General features: G+C 39.6%; 1 protein-coding gene across 1 annotated transcript in view; it reads left to right on the forward strand.

Moving 5' to 3' along the window:
* Positions 1 to 26,039, forward strand: part of PIK3C2A (phosphatidylinositol-4-phosphate 3-kinase catalytic subunit type 2 alpha) — a 96,160-nt gene that overhangs the window by 22,230 nt on the left and 47,891 nt on the right. The window contains exons 3-9 of the mRNA XM_050957091.1: positions 10,206 to 10,306; positions 12,922 to 13,079; positions 14,771 to 14,891; positions 17,022 to 17,133; positions 18,334 to 18,413; positions 18,552 to 18,615; positions 22,237 to 22,380. Of these exons, the coding sequence (XP_050813048.1) occupies positions 10,206 to 10,306; positions 12,922 to 13,079; positions 14,771 to 14,891; positions 17,022 to 17,133; positions 18,334 to 18,413; positions 18,552 to 18,615; positions 22,237 to 22,380 (780 nt within the window). The remainder of the gene's footprint in view (positions 1 to 10,205; positions 10,307 to 12,921; positions 13,080 to 14,770; positions 14,892 to 17,021; positions 17,134 to 18,333; positions 18,414 to 18,551; positions 18,616 to 22,236; positions 22,381 to 26,039) is intronic.

A 26,039-nucleotide genomic window follows, 5' to 3' on the forward strand; every position in this document is an offset into this window, starting at 1 on the left:
CGAAGCATGAAGGGGCATGCGAATGTTTCACATCTGTCACGGAAATACTTTGCAATGCTTGTTACAAGACTGCCAGGCGAAAGTCTATTCTCACTTTCACATCACGTTGTAAATAAGAAGCAGGCAGCATTATCTTCCATAAATGTAAACTTGTTTCTCAACAATAGGCTGCACAAGAAGTACGACTGAGTGGACTTGTAGGCTCTAAAGTTTTACATTGTTTTGCTTTTAGAGTGCAATTATGTAACAAATGTTTCTACATTTGTAAGTGGCACTTTCATGATAAAGAGATTGAACTACGGTACTTCCGAGGTGAATTGAAAAATACAAATATTTGCACTGTAAATGATAAAATGGTAATAAAAATATCAAGTGAGCACCGTACACTTTGTATTCTGTGTTGTACTGTAAATCAATATATTTGAAAATGTAGGAAAACATCCAAAATAATTAAACAATAGAATACCAATTTAAATTAACAGTGCAATTAAAACTAGGATTAATTTTTTGTTAATCGCATGAGTTAACTGCAATTAATCGACAGCCCTAGTTACTACAGAATGTTATCTTTGCTGAAACTACATTCCTTGGATAAGCTATATAATTAGCAGACATCTTAAAGATATATAGGATTTCTTGTTTTAAACTGCTAGGAATATGTAGCCATGTGACTAGTTTTAAATCCTTGATGGGTGCTATTACTTTAATGTGAAAAAAATTAAATCAGTTCAAAGCCGTTTACTATTTTCCAGTATTGCTAGAAATTTAATCAATGATTCTTGGCACAATGTGTCATGAATGCTGAGGCAAGGCAATAATTTTAAGTATTGTTGCATTGACTCATAATAATTCATGAAGATATACACTTCTTCCAGCAACTAACAACACACGTTTGCCAAGTGTATTGCTTTATTTTCTTTATCTCCAGGAAAAAAACATTAGCTTGGTGATTTAGACTTTCTGGTGTTTCTGTGAAAGTGCACTAAATCAAACTGGTCATACAGTGGCATTATAAAAATCAGTGGTGTCGCCATCTGAGAGGATATTACAGAATTACAAAGGGTCCAAAGAAGAGCACTGAGAATGATTAGGAAGGTGCAGGACTTTCATTTAAAGAGATTGAAGAGGCTGAGATTGTTTATCTTGAGAGAGGACATGATGCAGGTATACAAAATAATGAATGGGTTAGAGTATATATTGGAAGCTTTTGTTGTCCTTGTCCTGTCATAACGTAGACAGGTGACAAATTCAAAACTGATGTTTTTCCCACATTGCATAACTAGACTGGGGAACTCATTGTCACAGGATGCTGAGACCAAGATCTTGAAGGAATTAAATGTTTATAGGGATGAGAACAACCAAAGTTTTTCTTTAAATAAAAATATTGGAAGTGAGATGAGAACCTCATGCTTCAAGCCTTACCTATTTTATTAGGGATTATGATGAGACCTTCGTGGCAGGCAGGTTATCTCCCGTCTGCCTACTGTGGGGTTTCTTATGCTTTCCATTGAAAGAATCAGTGTTGACCACTGTCAAACAGGGTGCAGGACTTGATGGACCAAGGGGCTAATTCAGTTTGGCAATTATACCTTTAAGTGGCCACATTTGCTTTCCTGAACTGCCATCTCTCCAGAAAAGTCTTTCACTATAGAATTCCTCATACTTGTCAAAAGAGACAATAAAATCTCTAAAGACTTCAGCAGGAAATTTTCTGCTATAATTCCCCCTTACAGTCTGCAACGTCATATTTGTGGAAAGTGTGACCACAGAAAAGGGATTTAGCTGCAATACTAAAGTAAAATTCAAATGCCTGCTTTGAGAATTATATCATACACCATCCACACAACATCCAAACAGAACAAAGGTATGGCTCTTCTGCTGGATCTCTAAAATACTTGTTATAAAGTTAAATATATTTCTAAATTTGCTCCCTAAAATCTTCTCCAAAACGTTCCTCTAACCATGCTCTTTCTAGAAAAAGTATTGACAAAACAAAAGAACAAAATACTTGTCATCCTTAATTTTCTATTGGTAATATTCCTGGCATCTCTGAGTATTTCCTGCTGTTCTGGGCTGGTTGTCATATTTTGGAAGGCTTTTTCCCACCAGGATTCCCTCTATTTTATAAGAGACTAGAGGTTTGAAAAGCTGATGTGTGAGGAGTAGAATGTCAGTATAAGTGTCTTCTGTGTAATTCTAACCTTTGATATCTGTGAACTCATTCTTCATCTAGTCGGTGTTTTAAAAACAAGGAAACTGTTTGCCTCTCTAACTTCTGTAGCCAGCCCTTTAACAATGACACCATATCGGATGTGTTTCCCAGAAACATCAGGTTCATCATGGCCTTCAGACACACTATTATGGCCTGTGATAAGTCAATTGTACTTGTAAATTGGATCAATATTTGGATGTAAAACCTAAGAAAACCTGTGATGCTACAGGAAGTTTGTGACTCATTTTATTGACAGTTTTCCTTCAGTCATTCCTAATACCTTGATTGAGTACTGGTTCAGTAATGTTGTGCTGGAGGAGCTGCCATATTTTGTATGATCAATAAAATGAATGTCTTGTTTACTGGTTATCAGCAATCCCATAACATTTGTCCATAGGAATGGATTATTAACCCTAGTCAAACTTAACTTGAGTGACTACATTCTGCCTCCCTAAACACCCCCCTGGAGTTCTAGTGGGGTGAGGTGTTTGGTTGCTGTCTTAAACAGTTGTGTGATGTTACCGAAATGGCAATGTTGTATCACGTTATTGGAAGTGATCCCTGTGTAGATTGTATTGTACAGCTTAAATTCAAAGGTTTTGTCTAAATGCAAGATTACTCTTTTTGAAAACTTTGAGTGTGGTTATAGCTTACTGGGTAGTGTGTTTCACAGAACAAGTCATCCTTTTCTTGGTGGCTTAAGTGTGATGAAACACTTTTTTACTTAAGCTATGCTGTGATATTCTTGACTTAAATTCAAGTGTGTTTTTTCCTTATTTGCAGTTTACATGATGTGAATTGAACCTTTATCATGGGTTTGCCTTCCTCTTTGTATGCTAACTTCCTGTTTCTTTGTGCGTGATTTGGTATTGTGTGTTGCTGACTTGATCACCTAACTTTGAAAAAGCTGTACTGGATTGCTGAGTTACTTAGATCATTACCTTGAAGTCCAGTCCACTTTAAAAAAAGTTAAAAGTAGTTGCAAGTGTTGCACCTGCAACCAAGTCCACATTCCAGTTTTTGTGATTTTTTTTTTTTAGCCTTTGTCCAATTTCCTTAAATTGTACATAGGAACAGGGATTAGTAAAGTCCCAAACAGTGGAACTAACTATTCTATTAAATGCCCAGAGTAAACTGCTGATTTTTTTTGTTCCGTTTAGTCTGTAACCTTTCAGCTAAAGTTAACGTCGTCACTAACTATAGCTGGTTAAAACAAATTTGACAAGTGATTTGTGGTCTCTTTAAGGTACAAGGCAAACTAATATATAAAATGTTTCCAAACTCAGTTTACAAAATAAACTGTTTATAAAACAACAAACAGGACTACTATGGACTTATTTACATGGCACAGCAACATGAGTTAGAGTGTGAGTGTATAGCACACCAATGTGCTTAACAAATAACTGGCTTGTGTAGACACGATCATGAACTAAAAGTTCCTTAGTGCATATTAACATAGTACCACTTCAGATGGGTCAGTTAGTGCACAACAAATCTAGAAATTACACCCCTCTAGTGCAGATTGTTGCATCGTGTAGACAACCTTATGACATGCAATTTTGAGAGCTGTAAACTTTTTGGTCTAGATCAGACAAGGTTGGATCACCATGTTTCTAGTCTGTATGTATGTATAAGTAGTTCATTTAATACATCATGAATTTAAAACTTGACAAAATGAGTGTATAATGAGCAGCTGTTACCAGTTGAGCAGGTTAATTAGAAACATGTTTAACTCAAGATTCAATATTTGAATATGAATAAATGTTAAGTTGACTTCCTGAAGTACTGGCAGCTACTGTTTCTACATGTATTACAGGGTTTTTCATAGAATTTTAAAACTTGAGGATGCAATGTGAATTACATAACTTACATTTTCAACTGCGCAGTACTATATACAATGAGGACCTCATTCTCTGCCACAAACGGAACCCCAGACTGATATAATTAACCCAGAGATGTTTACCCAATGCCAGAGGTTCCTCTGGTTGTGCAGAGATGACTTTACCACTTGTCTTCCATGATAACAGGAAAAAGAGGGTGTGGTTGAGGGAAAGAGAATGGTGCCAGGATACCCCCTTGCCACTCTTGGCTGCATTTCAGCTGTCTAGGGTGATTGGTAGTCAGTGTAAGTTAGAGCAGATCTGAAACTGTCCCAGCATAGACCTGCAGCAGGATAAAGTCAGTGTGAAGATTTATTTTAAGTTAGTTTCATGAATGCATGTGTATCCTGACCTGCTTTCTGTACAGATCAGCCTTGCCCCAGTCCTACCAATTTAAAAATGGCTTAGGCCATAATCGATGTAAGTAATTGGAGGCTAGCAGACAAGACATATAGTAAAATAGTTGAAAGATGGGCATCATGTGCACTCTTTCTCTTGCTTGTGGAAAGATGACTGGATTAATGTTTCTAAATGTCACTGAGAAGCATTAATCGTTACTTCCAGCATCAGTTTAGCTTCAATAGCAAAATGTCAGGATTGAGGCAGTTTAGGAAATCTTGGATGTGGGAGCCATCTCTAAGGGCCATTTTAATTTAGATAATCTGAAATTAGGAGGAGGAGAGAGATCCACTGATTCACTTTGTATTGAAGTGTGACTGTCAAGCACATTTCTATGTACTTTGTATGTATGTCTTTAAACAGTCACACCAGAGATCTAGCAGAGAAACAGTCAAGTTACTGCTTCTAGTTACTCTCCTTTGTTTTAACTAGTGTACAGGAGAACGATGCTCGCTATGCAATGGCTCCATATTTTGAGGTGGTTCTAGCAATTTTCTGCTAAAATTAATTGGAATTATAATTTAAATATCTTGCAGAGAAGTATTAAAGGTAAAATGTGACTAATCAAAATATCCCAAAAAGTAAAACTTTTCAAAGTAACTTCTGTGTTTAGCGATGGTATAATATGTCTGAAGTTTAGTGTACTTTTTTAAAAGTATTTCTTTTGATTTACCTTTCAAAGCTTGAAACACATTCTAAAAAGACATAAGTTACGAGCTGCCCCAGTGTGACTATATGAGTAACCCTTCCCTGCCCACCAATCCAATGCATTACGCAAGTCTTTCATAGGGCATCCATTCTTCCTAAAAAGCCTTGAAAAAGACGAGGCTTGCAGAATGTTCTGGGGGGAAAAACAAATGTGCACTGTCCAATCCTGAGTGTATTTGAGTTCCTGAATTGAGTGGCCTTCCATTGTATGCACTGTGTCCACAAATATAAATGGGGGCTGCTAGCTTGGGCACTTCGTCATTTCACCTGCTTTTACTATAGAAAGAGAGGCATTGTCTAAGGCAGTGGTTCTCACTGTAAATGTTTGTGGCCTGTCACAACCAACTAAACAGTGTGGGGGTGGAGACCTGGGGGTAGTTTTGGTCAGATCCTGCCCAGTATTCACCCCACAGTGGCAGCTCCTGTGTTGTGGGGCTGGCTGCACTTGGCTGTCAGCTCTGTGCATTGCAACCTCCGGGATTGCAGCGCCACTCAGGTTTGGCCCTGCCCCCTGACTAGATCAAATTTTGTGAGTGGAGTTGTGACCTGGCTCGTGGAGCTTGAGTGCCACTCACTTAAATTTGGCCTACCCAGACACCTGTTGTCATGGTGGCTGGGCCAAACCTGAGTGGTGGTGGGACCCCAGAGGTTGCAGTTAGGGATGTAAAGGGTTAACTGGTAAGCATTAGGCTTACCATTAACCAACCTTAACTGGTAACCCTGTGCATGCCAGCCAGAGCAGCCCCAGCACTGGTGGCCCCGTGCAAGCCAGAGGGACCCAGCCACACTGGGGCAGCCTCAGTTAAACAATATAATTTTAATCATTTAACTGGTTAACTTTCTTAAACAATATTTACATCTCTAGTTGCAGTGCCTGGATCAGGGAGGTGAGCCCAGCCAGCCCTGTGGGACAGGAACTGCCACACGACCCTTGGAAACATTCTGGTGACCCTATTTGGGATTCTGACCAATGGATTGAGAAACCCTGGTCTAAAGTGCACAAGACCACAGTACCTTGTTAGATGAAACTTCTAACTAGTCTTTGTGTTCAGTCCTTTGAATTTGGAGAATTGGAACTCCCTTCAAGGGATCTCAGACACAAATAATCTTCCCACCCTTGCAAATCTTATTGCTTGTTTGGGGAGAGTGGCCAAAAACATCATGGCATTGGAATTATTGAGAGATAAGAGTGAGGCCAATACCTCTGCCTTTACACTCCCCTCAACTACCAACAAATAAGGAAGAAAGTTTTGGTTGACTGCAATCAGCAATTCAGACTTCATCATTCTTTATGGTCTTATTTCAGATGAGTCATTTTGAACATTTTTCCTTCACTGAGATCTGGTTTAATGACACCTACAGTACCCTTTAACATGCTAGTCACCCACAGTCTTCTCACTGTAACTCAAATCAGAAAGGATCCTAAGAAGTAGAGGAGTAGTCTTACTACCCTCCACATTGGATTTAGAAGATGCACTACTCCGAAGGAAAAACGTTCAAATGCCTTGATATGAGACAAAAGATATAAGACCAGTAATTGCAAGTGAAACAACAAATTCAAGTTACCAGTGCTTCCTTCAGAGAATCAAATCTCTTATCTTGCTGAAAACTCTGATAGCAAATTGGTATAGTTGCAGGCTACCACACTTGATATCTGAAAAGCTGCTTCTGCCATTAAAATAAAGCTAGTGGAGATAGGTATTTTGCAGTTTTTACTACAGTGTAATTTAACACTGTTTTGAAATATCAAAGGTTGGCTTTACACACACTCAATAACGTGAATAAAAATTCCTTACTATATAATAAACAGTATATTGCATCCACAGAAGCATAGGTGCTTACACGTAATGCCTAAATACACTGATAAGAGTAACCCAGCAGATCAAGATTGATTAAACAGGGCCAGTTTGTTTGTGTGGTAAGTAACATGCACAGTTGAATGAAGAGCAAATGCCAATTGTGCATGTCTCTTCATAGTGGTTATTTTGCATGAAGTAGAACATTTTTTGCTATGGCATGGCTATGTGACATAACTGTGCCTTAAATTGGAATCAAATGCATGATTAAAGTAACTGGTTCAAAAATGCTACAGTGGCAGAAGGCTCTAAAGCTAAAATCCTAATAAAATGTGTAACTTCAACATAATCATATTTATACATACAATAGCTTTATATTTAAATAGCTTTATCTGGTATAACAGATGTACATTTTTGCCAAGAGATGAACTTGAGATTTTTACAGAGTTCACTAACAGCAGCTGTCGGAATGTTTGGGCAGGTTATTACATGAAAACATTGCACTGATTTCTGAAATAAACTCACTTGTATCTTTAGTCTACTACCACAAAAGGTACTTGTATTTTAGACCTTAGAAGGTTAAAGTAGAAGTCATAAAATTGGAACTAATATAGGATTAAACATTCCCATTGAGTATTGAACAGTAACGTTTCAGCTTCTTCAGGAGTAACTACAGATAGTCAATTTTTTCCGTTGCCTGGAGTATTGAGAGTAGTTGAGGAGGGCAAACATTCCTCTGTATCCCCATAAATAGTCTTTTACCTATCTGCTCTTGAGATAGTATCTGGTCAAGAGTTGGTCTTACTAGCACAATGCTTAAATTCCCAGTGACCTGTTTACATCAGATCTTCCAATATTTCTGTTGCTTGATCAGAACTGGTGTCAATAACTTACAGTTGTAGTCAGTAACACCTCACCTCAGCAGTGTTGCCACCCTCCTTAGCCTGAAGGCTGAACATGTTTCAAAAAGGTCAGGGGGCCTAAATTAGTATTTGGGGGGGGGGGGGGGGGCGGGCGCAGATTTCTTGTTTGTTTTTTTTCTGTTCCATTTATGCTATTTAACCAGTCTGAGGGGAAACTTATGTCATCCCAAAATTCCCCTTCAGGAAGTCTTAGTAACTGTAGTGTTAACATACCCTTGATGCAGAAGGGTATGTTATGTTAACTCAGGCAAGGAAGAGGGAATGGCTGGAGCATCTTTCTTCTGCTGGGGACAGCCAAAGAATGTTCTTCTGAGGAGACTGTCCACTAGAACATCCCCAGACTGTTGGGTCAGAGAAGCAGAAATCTTTAACTGGTGGATTCTAAGCTGCTTTCTTCTCCCATGTGCATGTTCTCCCTTCCTTCCCCCCAGGCCTCTGTGTGGGAAGGAAGCCATCCTTTGCTGCTTGATGCTTGAGTAGGCTCAGGCATAATAAGTAAAGCTTCTATCATGTGCTTCCTGGGGCTCCCACAGTGTCACAGGGGAGCAGGCAGTGGAGCAGCCACGGCTGCTGCAATTATTTTCCCCAAGATGTAGTGCAGGGGTGGGCAAACTTTTTTTTTTTTTTTTTTGGGCCTGAGGGCCACACTGGGTTTTGGAAATTGTATGGAGGGCTGGTTAGGGGAGGAGCGTGGCCTTGCCCCTGCCTCCTATCCACACACACCTGCTTCTGGCCCCCTGATAGCCCCCCTGGACTCCTGGCCCATCCAGCCCACCCCCAGAACCCCTGCCCTGCACTGCCCCATCCAACCCCTCCTCTTTTTCCTGACTTCCTCTGCCCTGTCCATCTGCCTCTGGAACTCTCACCCCTGACTGCCCCCTGCCATCCCATCCAACCCCCCCTCCTTCCTGACTGCCCCCCCGGGGCCCCAACCCCTATTCACACCCTTGACCCCCATGCCAAACTCCCCTGCCCTGTATCCAATCCCTGCCCCCTTACTGCGCTGTTTGGGGCACCAGTGGCTGATGGAGCTGCAGCTGCACCGCCCGGCTGGAGCCAGCCACGCAGCACAGAGCACCGAGTCAGGCAGGGCTCTGCAGCTGCTCTGTCACCCAGAGCATTGGGCTAGTGGCAGAGCAAACTGAGGTTGCAGGGGAGGGGCTCCCAGGCCAGGAGCTCGGGCTGGGCAGGAGGGTTCCGTGGGCTGTAGTTTGCCCACCTCTGGTGTAGCGTGTGTCCCAGTGTGAGAACTATTGAACTGGGAAGAGACAGCAGTTGCTCAAGGTATTGCTGCCTTGCATCTGGGCTGCAGTGGTGCTTTCTTCTTAGTAATGGGGCTGATTCAAACACTTCAATTTAAAAATTGCTGGAAATAAATTGGAATCCTCTGAACACAGTTGCCCTCAAAGACTGCAGTGTGGAGTCTCAGGGGTCACAGGGAGAGCACTACTAGAGCTCATACAGAATGCTGAAAGTTACTGATTTGTGACTAGTGCCATTCTTCTTACAGCCATTATTCAATTCATTCTGCCCTCTGACCAGGTGGAAGTTGTACCATGTCATAAAATAGAGAATAGACCTAATGTCCTCTCTTGGCATTCCCCTAATAAAATGGGATAGAAAGTACAAGACTGACTATCATTGTATGTGTGCAGTATCTGCTACATTTACTTAGGCCTGGCCTACACTGGCGGGGGAAAACAATCTACGATATGCAACTTCAGCGACGAGAATAGCATAGCTGAAGTAGACATATCTTAGACTTAGAATCACTCACTTTGCATCCTCGCAGTGTGAGATCGATGGCTGCTGCTCCCCCGTCAACTCCACTTCCACCTCTTGCCGTGGTGGAGTTCTGGAGTCGATGGCAGAGCGACTGGGGATTGATTTATCCACATCTACACTAGACATGATAAATCAATCCCCAATAGATCCATCACTATCCGCCAATCTGGCAGGTAGTGCATTTGGAGAGTTAGCTGTCTCATATCTTGGCTATAAACAGCTATCTAAGCCAGATTACATGCTTCCATGAGTGTTCCCTTTCCAATTTGCTAATGTTGCAAAGAATCAGTTCTGATATTTTAAATTGATACAAAACCAAGTCAATCATAACAAACATTAATTTTCTTATTACATGTTTGCTAATATCTGTAAATTCACATTTCATGTAGCTGAAATCTAGTTGGGACACAACATTGCTTTGAGGTTTGACTAGTGATCTGAAGATTTATGGGAGTATGTTTTCAACCAGTTTAAAGTTTTTTGTTTTATCCTTTAACTGTAGCAAGACAATGGGACCACTAGCCTGACAACAGAAAATGCACTTCTCCAAGATATTGAAGGGCGGAATCAAGAGCTGGCAGCTTTTTGTCAAGCAGTTACCAAGTAAGCAGTTACTGATTGCAAATTAATTCTCAAATAATTAAATGGTGGTGTGTGTTGTCCTGAGGTTTGAAATAAATATCCAAGTTCAAATATCATGAACTTCCAGTAATGTTAACAGGACTAGCCCTGCACATTTTGCTGCGTTAGGCAAGCTTCAGTATGTCTTTCTCCTCACATCGGTCTGTTCTGTCCAACCCCTTTTCCTTTCTTTCTTTGGTGCATATTTTAGCATTTTTGGCATTGTTTGTTTTCTGTTTAGTAAATGTCTCTTGCCTGCTCTTTTCTTATTGATCTACTGATATGACTGAGCGTATTCACTTCCTGTCTCTTCCTGTTCCCCTACACACACTTTTCTAAAGTACAGGTTCTTCTTTTCCTTCTTTGTCTCTCCTTTTCTATTCCTTGCTTTCACTTGGTTTTTCAATCTCTTCTCGAAGTTTTTAATTCTTACCTCTTCCCAATCAGTTCCTCCCTTCTCACCCTCCCAATGAGCCCTATCTCTACACTTGAAATGCATTCAGTCAGTCGTTGTCCCCTGGCCCCAACTCGAGACACACAGGCTGCTGCCACCTCCTTCAGACAGGCATAAACTTCTTGAGGAAAGATGTCCTCGGCCTTTGCCCTCCCCGGGCAAGAGACCTGAAATCCAGGCTGACTGCAATGATCAAACCTCAACTTGTTCTCTAATCTAGTCTCTCACCAGGGAGAATGAGTTGTCTTAGTTTCTGTTTATTACTGGTATTGGAGAAAGAGGTATCGAGGAGCAGGGAGATGCTGCTCAAGGGGAGCAGAATAAAGCAAGGAGAATGTAAAGACCTAGGAGGAGAGAAAGAGACAAAGAGAAGGTAATAAGGGAGACTTTGTCTCTCTCTCTTCTCCCCCTCACCCCCCCCCCCCCCGACTTGCTTTTCTGCTGCTCCCTCAACCTTTCCTCTGTGACCAACTACATGATTTGCAGATAGGGTAGGGCAAGTCCTACATGTTCTTGAAACATTTAAGAAGTGGAATCCTGAATATTTGGTTTATCTTAAGATCCTTACAATTTTGTATCTGTACTTCAGTAGCAATCTCTGTTTTAGTTTGTTTTTGTGGACTGGGTACTGCATGATCTCAGAATCTGTTTGCTTTAAAACTATTCACAAGATCCTGAATATATTGTATTCTTTGTAGGGATATGTCTGTGAAAGATGCATCCAATTAGTCAACTAGTATTGCTTTGAATATTTCATTCGCTCTGGTCGCTCCATCTCAAAAGTGACAAAGTAGACAAAGGTCAAGAGAAAGATGACAAAAATGACTAAAGGCATGGAATATTACTCTTCAGAGCAGGGACTCCTTTCTTTTGAATTTGGAAAGCACCTAGCACATTCTGGGTGCTATTATTATAAGTGTAAGATTTTTCTATATATTTAAATGCACTAAAATTAGGAATATTTAGTTTAAAGGAAATTAAGACTTAAAAAGTAATGAATGAGATAGAGATTGTCGGTTGCTATCATTTACTCCTTCTCCAAATACAAAAAGGGGGTATACCTTTATTTCATTGGGTAACTTTGTATTCTTCAGTTTTATTTACACAACTCATAATTAACCTGAGGAACTCACTGCTACAAGATACTGAGGCAAATTGTTTTGAGTATTGGATAGGAATAAGAATGTTTTTTAACATGTTATGATTAAATATATCCACTTCAAGACTTAAACCACTAACAGCTCTTCTGTAGACTGCCATATAAGGGATTTCCATTTTTCTCTGAAGCATTTGTTGTTAGTCACTGTCAGGATACTTAACTACACAGGTAGGATACTTTGCTAGATAGACCAGTATAATTCCTCTGTTCCTAATGTCCAGTAATATTGCTGTAATGTCAGCAAAAAGTTAGTGACTTTAAATATTCTGCCTAATTCGTAATAGCACTTTTTGGTGGCTGCTTCTTACTGAAAATAAAGTTTACTTCTGAGAACATATTTTCTAACAAATGAAGGGGAAAAAATTATATACCTCTCTCTCTCATTAGCAATTTGGTTTACAAGACTTAAACAAAATGAGCTCCCTTTTCCTCAATTTTTTTTTGCCCTTAGCTTATCTCCTTTTTATTGCTTCTTTATTTAAATTTCAGTGTTTGAAATAATCTGATTTGAACAGTATATGTCAGCAGTGCCCAAAGACTAAACATTTTAGAGTGCTTTGAGGACTTGTATTTCAAAAGTATTGGTTTTTTTTAGCTATGAAAATTAGTTGTCTTGTGCAGATGCTACAGTATAGTTTGCTCTCTTAAATTGTAACTTAAAGTTAAACATGGAAATTCAGAACATCATGCAAATATCAAGATAATGGGTATCAATGAGCTTAACATGTGAAAGTAATCTCTTGCTCCAGCATACACGCGGTAATTTTAAACTAGTTGCTCATCTGTTTTGTTATGGGCAGTTTTGGGGTGCAAAGAGCAGACAAGTCAAATGTTTCTGAATCTACAGCTTAATTAAGAATGAAAAAGCATTTTCAACTTGTTGGCCTTTGGTACTACTTTCAGACAAGTCCATTGCAGCGCATGACAGACAAGGGCTTATACATAGACTATTTCATTAACTAATAAAACCCTCTTTGTTTACAGATTGAGGACCAACTTTCCCTATAACAATCAGCACACAAATCCAGGCTTTGTGCTGAGTCCAGTCATGCTGCAAAGAAATATAAGTAGGGAGAATGCCAGTATCAAGGTTTCTATAGAAATTGAAGGATTCCAACAGCCAGTAACATTTACATGTGATGGTAAGTGTTTCCATTTTATAGTTCACAGTTCATTTTTGTAGTTCAACGGATTACTAATTTATTTTAATAAATTACTTATTCCTTTGAATTTAAGTGACTTCTGAAAGTCTTAATTATAAATATTGAGATGGCGCACTCATTCCAAACCTTACTTTTTTGGTACTTAATGCCTTTTCATGGAAAATTTTCCTTTTGGACTTTACTCATCCTAGTTGTGAATTAATTTATTTTTATTTTTTTATTCAAATATATTTGAAAACACTGAAAAAGCTATTCAGACTTCACTCAAAGCTGTTTGAGGCTGTCTACAGGGTCAGATAGACATCCTTGCATAATGTAATATTCTGCTCACACTTCAAAAGTTATTTTTGCAATTATAAGGGCTAGAGATTTTTGACTTAAATTAATCATTTAGGTTTTGGAGCACATGATGGCAGTCATCAAAAAAGTGTGGATTCAGCAAGACCCTTGCAAATCAGCCCAATTCAGTCACAAACAGCGCTCTGGGAATTAAGGTCTAACCTGTCTTGAAGGCAGCAAAGATTATGTCCCAAGACTGCACGATATATTAAAACTCAGCCATAAATGTGGGTATTAACTTTTAGCAATCCTCGGTAAGGAAGTTAGGTGACAACTGCTGTTATCTGTCCTACCTGAACAAGCAGGAAATACTGAATGGCATGTGGAAGGAAAGAATCTGGGCAGATAAGAATCTTTGACCTCTGGGCAGCTAAGAATCTTTTCCCTGAAGGTTAATTATCTCATAGGCAGCCGGTTTAAAACAAATAAAAGGAAGTTGTTCACATAGCGCACAGTCAACCTGTGGAACTCCTTACCTGAAGAGGTTGTGAACACTAGGACTATAACAGCATTTAAAAGAGAACTAGATAAATTCATGGAGGTTAAATCCATAAATGGCTATTGGCCAAGGTGAGTAAGGAATGGTGTCCCTAGCCTCTGTTTGTCAGAGGATGGAGATGGATGGCAGGAGAGAGATCACTTGATCATTGCCTGTTAGGTTCACTCCCTCTGGGGCACCTGGCATTGGCCACTGTCGGTAGACAGCTACTGGGCTAGATGGACCTCTGGTCTGACCTGTTACGGCCATTATTATGTTCATAAGAAAATGGGTGTCAGAGCACTCCCCTGGTGTTCTTCTCTGCAGTAGCTGAAACTGTAGACGTCTAGAATTTTTACATCCTTCACAAATGCCAAAATACACTGCTGTTGTAGCTGCTACATTAGGCAACTCAGAATGAGAACATATGGAACCTCAACTTCCTGTACTGGTTTCTACCAGCATATGGATATTTCCACTGAATAATAGACTCTTCTGCGAGATATGAGAGAGAGTACTTTCTTTGCTGTAGAGCAGGGGTTCCCAAACTTGGTTCGCAGCTTGTTCAGAATAAGCCTCTGGCAGGCTGTGAGACACTTGGTTTACCAGGTGCAGCTGCTCGCAGCTCCCAGTGGCCACGGTTCGCCATTCTTGGGCAATGGGAGCTGCGGGAAGCAGTGGTTTTCTACGTTACCTGTCAGAGCTGTCTCCTGGTCCCTTAGTAACATACTTAATTTTCTTCCATTAAAGTTGGGTCTAAACCAATGTTCCAGTACAATAAGGATTCCTGTTTGAGATGAAAATTTCTGTGTGGTGTGTGTTTGGTTTTTTTTGTTTGTTTTTTTAAAAACAGTGAGTTCTCCTGTCGAGCTTATAATAATGCAGGCACTGTGCTGGGTACATGATGACTTGAATGAAGTGGACATTAGCAGCTATATCCTGAAAGTCTGTGGTCAAGAAGAAGTTCTACAGAAGTAAGCCAACTTAATTTTTATTAATGTTTTAACTGTCACTCAGTTCAGAACAGTTACTAGAAAATCTATCCATTAAATGTGTAAAAGTAAATTTGCAAAATTTGAATTTAATGAATATTAGAATTTGAATATTACTACTTTCCCTTTGTAATGGGGGGGTACAGGGGAGGAAGTGTGTGTGCATAGGTACTATGTCCCTGCAGATTGATTGATCTGGAAACTGGCTTTTCTGTTCTAGCATGTATTAGCCTTTTGTGCTCTACTACATCATACGATGATCAGTTCCCATTTCTATATTCATTCCACTCTCCTCATGAGAGTAATCCTTCAAAAGTTACACTGGTCTTTGAGCTTCTTCTGGCTTGGTTACGGTAGCTGTTGTGTGACTGACTGAAGTGGGGATGACACAGTCCGGGGGAGGCATTTAAAAAGCTATAGAATTTTAAAGTTGCTTGAGTACCACACTGCATTTCAAAACTGTTAAGTACCTCTTTGCCTGGTCAGCAAATAAATGAGAACATTTTTAGGTCTCAGTATGTCCGCTCTTCCCTGCACTGAATTCACTTTTTAACTTTATGTAAATCACCTTATTTGCCTCTCCAGGGCTAGTTTTCACACTTCAGCTCATATTTTCTTACCTGAACTTCCTGTTTTCTGAGCCTTCTTCATTAGAAACTGCTGTTGGTGGATAAAGTGCTGATTTAAGCAAGAGGCTGTCAGATCATAAGGGGTTGAACGAAGTTCATACTTGCTTCAAGTTCAGTAAAAGCTAACTTCGGGGTTTGGAAGGCTGCCTTGTAATGAGAATCCTGTTTCCACTAAGACTGTTTTCACAATCTTAGACTCTGATGAACATCTTGCAAATCTTGTCATGTGTTGGATCGTGATATAGAAATGGAAATGATATATCAGTTGTTTTGGGGTTTATAGCCCCTCCTACTCACTTTAAAAATAAAAGTGCTGTGGAGGATTAGACTGAGTTAGGAGGCCTACTCATCAAAATACAAGCTACATTTGCATTCTTTATTGATGGTAGATTCTAGTTACATGTATATATTGTCATTTGGGAAAATTTAGGAAAAAATGTTTTGGCTTTTCTGCCTTTAACAGGCTTTAGGCCTTTTCCTAAATTGCCTTCTCGCCTCTCTTGAGGCTGTGATATAAGGATCCCCCCCGAGTGACCTTTTTTACTTCTGAATGCTCTTTCAAATACGATGTGGAACACATTTGGAAAACTTACGTAGTCTTTTCTAAACTTACGTAGTCTTTTCTAATCTATCATAGATAAGTAGTATTTTGGGCTGTTTTCTGGGTTCATAACCAAGGGGGAGACCTCACTGCACAAGTGAAAAGTAGGAGGAAATTAAACTGGGGGTTAGAGAATCTTAAGCATTCTGTGGTGTGACTGAGGTTCTCAAATTCTTCATGGATTTGAAAGAAAAAAATTCAACAACCAAATTCTCCTTTGTTTCAAATCTGTGAAGAAGGCTTTGTAACTGGAATTTCTTGCTTCTCTTCGTGGATAAGAATTTTAAAGAGACTTGTGTTGTATGGGATCTGTTTCCTGTTAATATCTGAGCATATGCTGGGATCCCATATCCTGCAAAGTGAGGGGAAACTAAGATAACTTGAGAAGCTTCCTAGAAATCTGTCTCTTCCTCATCTAAATCATGTGGTGAATGAGTGCTTGTATGCAGGCTTCTAGGGTCTTTGACTATAGTGAGAGAATAACATAGTTTTCAGCTGATATTCAGATGTCAGCAACCTGGTAAATTAATCTGTAGGCATAGAAGGAATTGATTTTTAAATCAGAATTAAGATGTACTCTTAAATACTTTTTGGAATTGGCAGTTGACCATGCACACTTCTGGAATTCTATAAATTGTTACATTTTAAGATCACCTACATCCTGTGGTAGTCTTAATTCTCTTCAACGGCTGAAAATTCAGAGATGTTCTGCAGGACTAATGCTGAATCAAGATATTAATGTCTAACCTAGATCTTTTGTTTTTCAAAGCATTTCTAAAGGATGAGGACTCAGGGCTATCTTGAATATTTGAGTGCTGGTTTAAAAACATTTTTTGCATATTTTGAAATGGCGGGTAACTACTGTATTCATTCATTTAACAGTAAGCACTGTGTAGGAAGTCATGAATACATTCAGAACTGTCGAAAATGGGATGAAGAGATTAAACTGCAGCTCTTGACCCATAGTGTAGTATGCAGAGATCTGGCACGAACAGTAAGTACAAATTAAACTTCCAGTTATAATAATCCTGACTCTTATGTTGCTGAAACTGTATATGTAATATTGCCATGCTGGAAGGGGAAGGTGGAATATACCTCCAAATGGTAGTTTAAAAAAAAAAATCCAAAAAGGATTTACAAATCAATGTAATCTCTTAAACCTCTGGATTGGATTTTGAGAGCGTAAGAAGAAACAACAAAGGTTTTTATGGTCTTTATATGCTTGCTGACACGTTTAAAGGGGATGGAAGTGGTGGTCAGTTAGTGATCTGATTGACACATAACTTTGTTACGTGAGTAACAGAGTGTAGTTAATCCACATAGTGTTGTGCTGGACTTTTCTCCTCTGAATAGAGGAAATAAATTAAACACGTATGGATAACTGTACCACTTTAGACTAACTTTTCAGGTGGGAATTGATGTTTGTGTAGGAGTGAGTAGAGATGAGGCTGGTCTTTTTCAACTGTCTCCTTTCTGAGTTAGGAAACCTCCCCACCACTGCTCTCCCACCTGCCCCAACCAAGAAGAAAGCAGTGCTATTGAATAAGGCTGATTACTATTTGCAGAAATTAAGCCAATTACACAAACAGGGCCCCTTCGACTTGCAGGATTCCACTGAGGGCAGGTCATGAATAACTGAATACTAAACTGGCTCTCATGAAAAGTGGACTCTAAGAATCCGTCAAGTCCAATTGTTTTGTGGAAAATCTATTCCAAAATGTTTTGCAATTTTTGGCTTATATTTATAGAAGTAAAGAATGGTCATCTGGATAAAGCACACACCAGAAGAGAGATCTGGACTTCTGTGACTCTAGGAAATGGAGGCACAGAGGGATCAATCTGTGCTTGCCTACCTTAAAGGGATGTTGAGGTTTCGTTTGTTTTCAAACTGCTTAGAGGGCGTCAGATGGAAAATATTTTTGCAGTGGGAGCTGCTGGATGTAATCAGTGGGAATCGCTGGGTGCTCCAGTGTTTCTGAGAATTGATTCACTTATTTAAGTGCTTTAAATATGGATTTAGCAGCGTAACTTTAGGCATCCATTTTTAAATATCTTGGCCCAGTTCCTTTTTACAGTCTTTGCATCTAAAAATATTGTATCTAAAATACTGGTTTACATTTATAACTTGAATGAAGGGAACCGTTTTTTTTCATGTCAAATACTGACTGAATTACCAATATTTTCTCATTACTAGGATGAAGATGATAGGACACCTACAAATTTAACAAAACACCTCTACAAAACAGAAAAGCCTTTCAGAGAAAATATTTCAAGGTAACTGTGTGTAATTTACAGCCTTCATGATAGTCATCTTCTGCTAAATTTTCAAACAATTTACTGTATTTGCTTTTAGTGAGAAGGTGGTATATAGTATGAAATTCCACTTGTACAGTAATTAATCATGTCTTCCAGGGGTTCTGTTGAAGAGCTCCTAGAGGCTTACCATACTCAAAGTGACATGGTTCTTAAAAACGAGGTAAGATACTCTTCTTTTTTTCTAGAACAAATTCTCCTTCAAATAGTGCTATACTAAAGCTTGCATAAGAATGATCTTGTAGTCTTATATGCATCTTAACTCACCTTCTTGTATTGAGAGAGTTACAAAAACACTAATGGCATTTAAACCAAAAACTAACAAGGTCTTTCAGTTCTGCCTGTTAAAATCAGATCCCAAGTTCTAGGCTTTCAGATCTCCTTTCATGTCTCTCTTCCTCATCATACACGATTAAAATAATTGGTCATCTAACCATAAGGGTAAATGGTGTGGTTTTCCAAGCATTGCATGCCAAGTAATTTTATCCCCTAAAGTGCTAAAAATGTATAGCCTAGAGCAGGGGTAGGCAACCTATGGCACATGTGCAGAAGGCGGCACACAGCTGATTTTTCAGTGGCACTCACGCTGCCCGGGTCCTGGTCCGGGGAGCTCTGCATTTTAATTTAATTTTAAATGAAGCTTCTTAAGCATTTAAACTTTATTCACTTTATATTAAAGACTTATAGAAAGAGACCGTCTAAAAATGTTAATGTGTTATCAGCACGCAAAACCTTAAATCCGAATGAATAAACGAAGACTCGGCACACCACTTCTGAAAGGTTGCCGACCCCTGGCCTAGAGAAATAAGGGCAATAGGCCAGATCTTAATGATTGTATCTCATTGCCAGTTCAGAGATGATACCTCCTGGTTTTTAGTCCTTTATTGGCTCTTAACATTCCTTAGAGGACAGCATGACTAAAGAAAAGTAAAATTCTCATACTTGCTAACTATGAAAAACTGAAAATCCTATGAAACTGAAGGAAGTATTTAACTTGGTTATTTAGATGGTGGTTAAAGAATTACTCATTTATAAAAGCAATTTTTTTTTCTTAAACTCATCAACTCACTGTAGGGAACAGTCTTGAAACAGGCAGCTTAATTAAAATTGAGAGTCTTGTACTTAAATTAAATCCTACTGTTTCGTTTTGTTTACTAAGATTAGACTATGTATTCCTGGAGAGAGATAAGCTAAACAATCTTTTGCTTAACAGGAGAAACAGTTAGTTAGTATCTTAAACAACAGTAGTGTTTACATATCACCTTAAAATAAATTTAAGGTTATAACTCAAATCTAATCTACTGATAGTGCTTTTACATACTCAGGCTCACCACTAGTGTTGAATTCTTGGAGGTGGTGTCATATTACAATGTTGAACTGGAAGATTATTTCTTCTTGACGCAACATGGTGGCTTCTTTGCTCTTTGGTGTCTTAGCTGTTTTTTTGCTGCTTGTTTGCTGGCTTGGATGAGATGAGATGAGGTGGATGAGATGAAGCTAAGAAGAATGCCAAGAGCTAGTATACAAATTCTTGGCTTTCATAGCCTTAGAATCAAAGAGGCACCTCTTTCAGGGGCATGCTGGACCCAAATATATTCCATTGACAGCTTTATTGGCCCAGTTATATGTGAGGACTTTGGTAGCATATAAGCATTCTGGGAATGTGTAAGCAACAGGGTTGTAATTCAACTTTATGGTTCAATCAATTTAATAAGAGTCAAAATTCCATTTTAAATTAATCCAGATTACAGCTGTTTTTTCTGTTAAAAAATATTTCTTAAATTTAAATGATTCTTAGTCTTTAAACTTATCAATAAGTGGTTATCAAAGAAGGTATTGAATTTTCTTCATCTTTGGAGTAATTGTTCTTGCCTTTCTGAGCTTGGTGAACAAGTTGCTTAGGCCTTGCCAGATAACTAATTCCATAAACAATGTAAATACTTTTTATGTTCAAGTAGCTTATGTTAACCATTAATAGCAAGGTAAGTGGATTCCATATTTTTCTCTCACTCTATGGAAGATTTCTAAAAAGGGTTGTCTGCTTTTTTTCCACCTGTAAAAGAAGCTGTTCCTCTGTGGGATCATAACACTGTGCTGGCTTCCCTCATGGGACCTCCATTTGAGCACTTAGCAACTTGTTCCCTGTCCTTCCTTTTGCCAAAAGACAGTCTTGTTCTATTCACAAGGAGAGTAAGTGCACTGCAGGCCCTAATGGCCTGGCCTCTATACACAGTTTTTTCAAAGTCGAGGTGTCCTTCAGACCACACCCAAAATTTGTCTAAAGTGGTTTCACAGTTTCACCTTCAACCAACCAGTAAACTTACCTGTATCTTTTTCCTAAGCCTCATTTGAATGCAGATGAGCAGCACATTGATTTGTTGGTTGTATGATGATCCTTGGTGTTCTATCTGACAAGCACTAAACTTTTGTGCATTGCTTCAACTTCGTGTCTGAGTGGATCAGAAGAGGGGTCCTGCACACAGATGATTTGCACATGGATTACGTCCTTTATTATGACAGCGTGTGGGCTAGCTCAGACTACACCTCCCGAATAGACTGATTCATTTGATGAGAGCCTAGGCAGCTTCAGTCATGTTTCTCAGTGATGTGTCTATATTGGACACATGCAGGGCCACTACCTGGTATTCCTTGCATACTTTTACCAAACACTATGCTATTACAACTACCTGTAGATCAGATGCAAGCTTTGGACAGGCAGTTCTTCAGTTGTTCTAAGTAGACACTGAGCCCAACCTCCTTCCATTACTGCTTGACTCACTTGAGTGAAATACATGTCTGTAATTACTCAAAGAAAAATGATCTACTTATGCTGTAATTGTTCTTTGAGAAGTGGGTGCAGACGTGTATTCCATAACCAACTCTCCATCCCATCTGCATCAGTCTCCAGTTTTGGCTTTCAGTGTGAAAGAATTGAGTGGGGTTGGGACAGCACTGCTGATAAGTACACCGGGGAGGGGCTGTGAGGGTTCAAAAAGGCATGTGTGCTGCCATGACGGTTGCTACTAAGCCAAGTTCTCCAAGCAGACACACGCGTGCATGCTGATCTTCAGTTACATAGTCACTATTCTCACTCTGGTCTCAGTCACTGCCCAGTTTTGATAGTGGATGAGGCAAGGCTGTAAGAAGCTAGTGTGGAGCACTTCTGTCTCGTTGCAAAAAGTTTGGTGTGTGATGATTGAGGTAAGTTTTCTGCAGACCATTACCTCAATAAGAAGGGAGGTTAAATAGTGTAAAGTCTGAAGCATGGAGCCACACAAGGAATGATAAGTCTGCGTTTGAACAGAATCATTGTTTACTCATACTATTTCTCCTTCACATTGAATCACACTCCATTGGAGCCAGTGGACTTACATGAGCTGAAGATTTGGTCCTAATTGTGTCTGTACCATGAAATACAGATGTAAAAGGAAGATGTGACTAGAAATCTTGCAAGCTCTTTCTGGGAGGTTATATACTAGGATCCATATCAGGCCTGTGATTCATACCTTGGTAAATGAGGCATAAGCAGTTTAGTTCAAGGAAAAATTCTTGACTTGTACTTTATAAGTTGATGTCAACTCATGATTTCAAAACCATGATTTTTAGTTTAAAAACTTAACTTCTTAGTGGAACTGAGCAGCTATATCTGTAGATCATGTCCAAAACTGTGTTTGTTTTTTCTGACTTCCCCTCTAACTTTTTTTTTTTTGGACTGCAGCAGTCTCAGTTTCTGCAAACATAATCAAAATTCTTCCTTTCTTTGTCTGTTTACTTTTCTCACTAGAACCAACAGAAAGCAGTAGATCATGTAATCAAGGCTGTAAGAAAAATCTGTTATGCACTGGATGGAGTAGAAACTCAAGCAATAACAAACTCTGTAAAGAAGCTGAGGAGGGCTGTTAATCTTCCAAAGAGTAAAAATCCTGAGGTAAGCATGTTTATCATGTGAACTTGAACACATTGTATCAATGGCATTCTGATAAAATACTTCTATCAGTATTTATTAAAGTTTCAGAGTGGTAGCCATGTTAGTCTGTATCAGCAAAAATGACAAGGAATCCTTGTGGCACCTTAGACTAACAAATTTATTTGGTCATAAGCTTTTGTGAGCTAGCCCTCTAAGGTGCCACAAGGACTCCTCGTTTTTATTAAAAAGTTATTTCAGAAGCAGTGATAACTGAAACCTCCTGCAATATTTCTAAGTAGGGTTGACTTTTAAAAATAAAAAGTTTAAAGGGACATGTCTACCAAATATGGAAGGCTTGGTTAAAAAATTCCCTCTTCAGTCTGTTCCAAAGAATATTTGGTGGTGAACTTTTGACATCCTTTATCTAAATAAATGTTTTTGAAATTACTGTGAGTAATATTTTCACATATTATATGGGTACAATATAAGAACCTGAGACTGTGCTGTGTGGACTTGTGCATGGCAGTGGGTGCACTAAATTCGAATGAAGCTTTAATGATTAGTTAATGCCCTTCTGCAGTGATAGGAACTTTTCTTCCTTTCTTATGAGCAATGATCAGCGTTCTTGTCTGTAGTGTGTAAACTACCAATTGCACTTCAAAACTCCCATCTTCTCTGAATATTGAGATGCTCCTAAATGATGCAAATTCTCATCCAAAAGCCACCTTAATTGACCAGTTTGTTTCCGTGAAGTTGGCTTACTTTTTGACAAGATCTGACTTAGCTATACCAAAAGGGGATCTTTATTAGAAGGAATAAAACTCTGCCAAAAACGCAAAAGCCAGAGTTTTGCAGAGCTGTGCCTTTTGCTGTCCTACCGCTAATATACTGGCACCAACCTTCCTGGGTTCACCATTGTGATGGCGATAGTATTTGTAAATTGGTTGTGAGATGTATGCTTAGATTTCACCAACCAGTTATCAAATGTAAACTTCTCAGGCACTATAACAGCCTAAACAGTGAGTCAGACAGTCCCCTTCAGACTGCTTCTGAAAAGTAAAATTTGGCATGGAAGTGTAGAAACCCTGCATAAAAATGTCTGTATTCCATGGAATGTCACAGGAAGAAAAAGTTACTCCAAACATTACTGGATCAGTTTCCAAAATTTCTTTGCTCCATAGCCTAAAAGAAAACTTTGAAAATGAACATGGTCTTTAGAATGTAAAAATCCTCACATACAGAGTGTGGAATCATGATTTCATAATAAAAACTTGATGTACTTCTGTTATCTGTTTTTAATATAAAAAAATCTTCCATTTATTTGTTGCAATAAATATTTACTTAGATTACCCTTGTTACAAGTAAGTGAAATTCACTTCTGGAGAAGGAAAAAAATTGCATTTAATTGGAATTCTCTAATAGTCTCCATTGAAACTCTACATACAATGTTTAGCAGTTGCCACGAGTCAAGGGGTAACAATAAACAATAGATCTTTGGATAAAAATATACATACAATCATGTAGTAGTAATGCTTGGGGTGTGTGTATATAGCACTTGTTGTCCAAGGTTTTCTGAGTGTTTTATAAATAACGTGGAGACATGGCAGCCTCTGTGAGTGAAAATATAATTTGCTCTTTTGTGAAAACTGATTTTCCAAGCTTTAAGATCTTTGATAACTACAAGGTTCTTAGGTTTTATCTATATTTATAATCTAAATTGTCTTGTCGGACTAATTTGAGCATATCAGCAACAAATAAGTATATAACAGAATTTCTTGACACTCCTATGAAGTGCATAAGATTCACTTCATGTCTTAAATTTAGCTGTCTCTGGGATCAGTTGTCAGTTATTTAATCATTTATAGTCTCTTTACCTGATTTTAGGACAAGAAGTTAAAAGGAAGTTTTTAGTTTAGTGTAGACTAAGGGAGAACTTGCACGGTGAGCGTTTATTGGAGTTGGAATTTGACCAGCAAGCCCTCATTCATTTTGTCTAGGCATGTGAATCTCCTGTGCATTTTATTCCCAATTTCTGCAGCCCAGTATCTTCCACCATTCTGGAGGATGCTTGGGCTGCTCTATCTCTTGCAGGCAACTCAGAGGCCAATCAGTGGTTTGTTTTTTTTTTTTGTTCCACGTGGTCTGGATATGCCCCGTCTGCTCTTCTCAAATCCTCTGCCTCTATAGCAACAGGCAGTGGCAGGGTTTGGTGTGGGGGGTGGTTTGTGGGTGGCTTTTTTTTTGTTTTTTTTTGCTCCCACCCTTTCTCATATTTTAACACTTCTGCCTAGTTTTTTGGGCAGTGGGATCAATGCTCTTCTGCGGCATTTCTTCTTCTCACTGGTTTGGTTTAGCCCTCCCTGAGCCTTTGCTGCAGCATTTCCATGCTGTCTCCTCTGCCCCTTCCAGGCATGGCAGAGCAGCTGATAAAGCACCAGGTTAAATCCAAACAGTGCTTTATAGGTGAGGCAGCCTTCTCCAGGCTCAGCAGATGTCAAGTTGTGCCCAGCCTTCCACCCCTAACTCTGGGGTTAGGAGTCAAACAGGCAGGTGGGGTCCCCACCCACTGAGGCAGCTGCAATTCTAATGGGGCGAGGAAAGGACCAGTAACCCCAGTGCAGAGCAGGGAGAGGCTCTGAAAGCGAGAAGGACCCTGATCACTCCACTCAGGTAAGTCCCAGTGGACCCCTGCTGAACAAAGAGTGGAGGCTTGCAGGACCAGAAGTCCCAGCCTTAAAGTGGGTCCTCAACACCTTGGAGAAAGAATCAAAACTTCTAGTCTGTGTCGCTCATTCCCAAGCTGACTGGGAGATCTGAGGGGGGATGGGACCCAGTAGGACAGAATTCTGAGTCAGACCTCTGAAGAGGGCTCCCAGGCCACAGGAAGACAAGCTGCAAAAGGCCTTACCAAAGTTGCAGCAGAGCTACAGTTCCAAAGTGACCTAAAAAGGTGAAGGGAAAAAATCTAAAGGAAAGAAGCACAAAAATCCAAGAGATACAAGTTGTTGTCATCGTCCTCCTTCCACCCCTTTACTGATGAAGGTGAGCTGTCTGGCTCTGAAACCTTCCAGGGGGTGATTAGGGATAAAAGGAACAAGCCTGATAAGGGCTAGCATGTTAACAAGTGCGATGTCAGGCTGTATAACATTCAAGAATTGAATGGGGTCTGTCGATTTGAGATACCAGTGGGTGACACTGCTGTAGCAGGATAGGATTCTTCCCTGAAAAGTGGGGTTCTGCCCTCAAGACTCCTGGATAGAAAGATGCCGGTCATTCTTAAAAAGGGCTTTGAAGGTTCCTCTGCCCCCCTCCCTTCCCACCATCTCGGACAATCTGCTTTGGAAGAGCATCTTTCCTGCCTGGAAGATCTCAAAGCCCTTGAATAGAGATCAGCCTGGCTTTGGCTCCACTTCAAAGAAAGTTTCCCTAGCAATAGCGTTTGTAGCCAATGCCTCAGTAGATGCAGTGAGGTTCACAGCTTGAGCCATGGCTCTGAAAGGTGGATACTCACTAAGCAGGTCTGTGCTTGGCCAGGTTTACAGGCTCCATTCTTTTTGGAGAGAGGGTGCATAAGGTGATGGCTGACAATGTGACAAAATACAACATAGTTTGGCTGTCAGAGAGGCACTCCTTTCATTCCTTATCCTCACAGAGGTGCCAGCAAACAGACATCAAATTCC

The sequence above is a fragment of the Gopherus flavomarginatus genome, chromosome 5 (assembly GCF_025201925.1).
Source record: "Gopherus flavomarginatus isolate rGopFla2 chromosome 5, rGopFla2.mat.asm, whole genome shotgun sequence".
NCBI lineage: Eukaryota > Metazoa > Chordata > Testudines > Testudinidae > Gopherus > Gopherus flavomarginatus.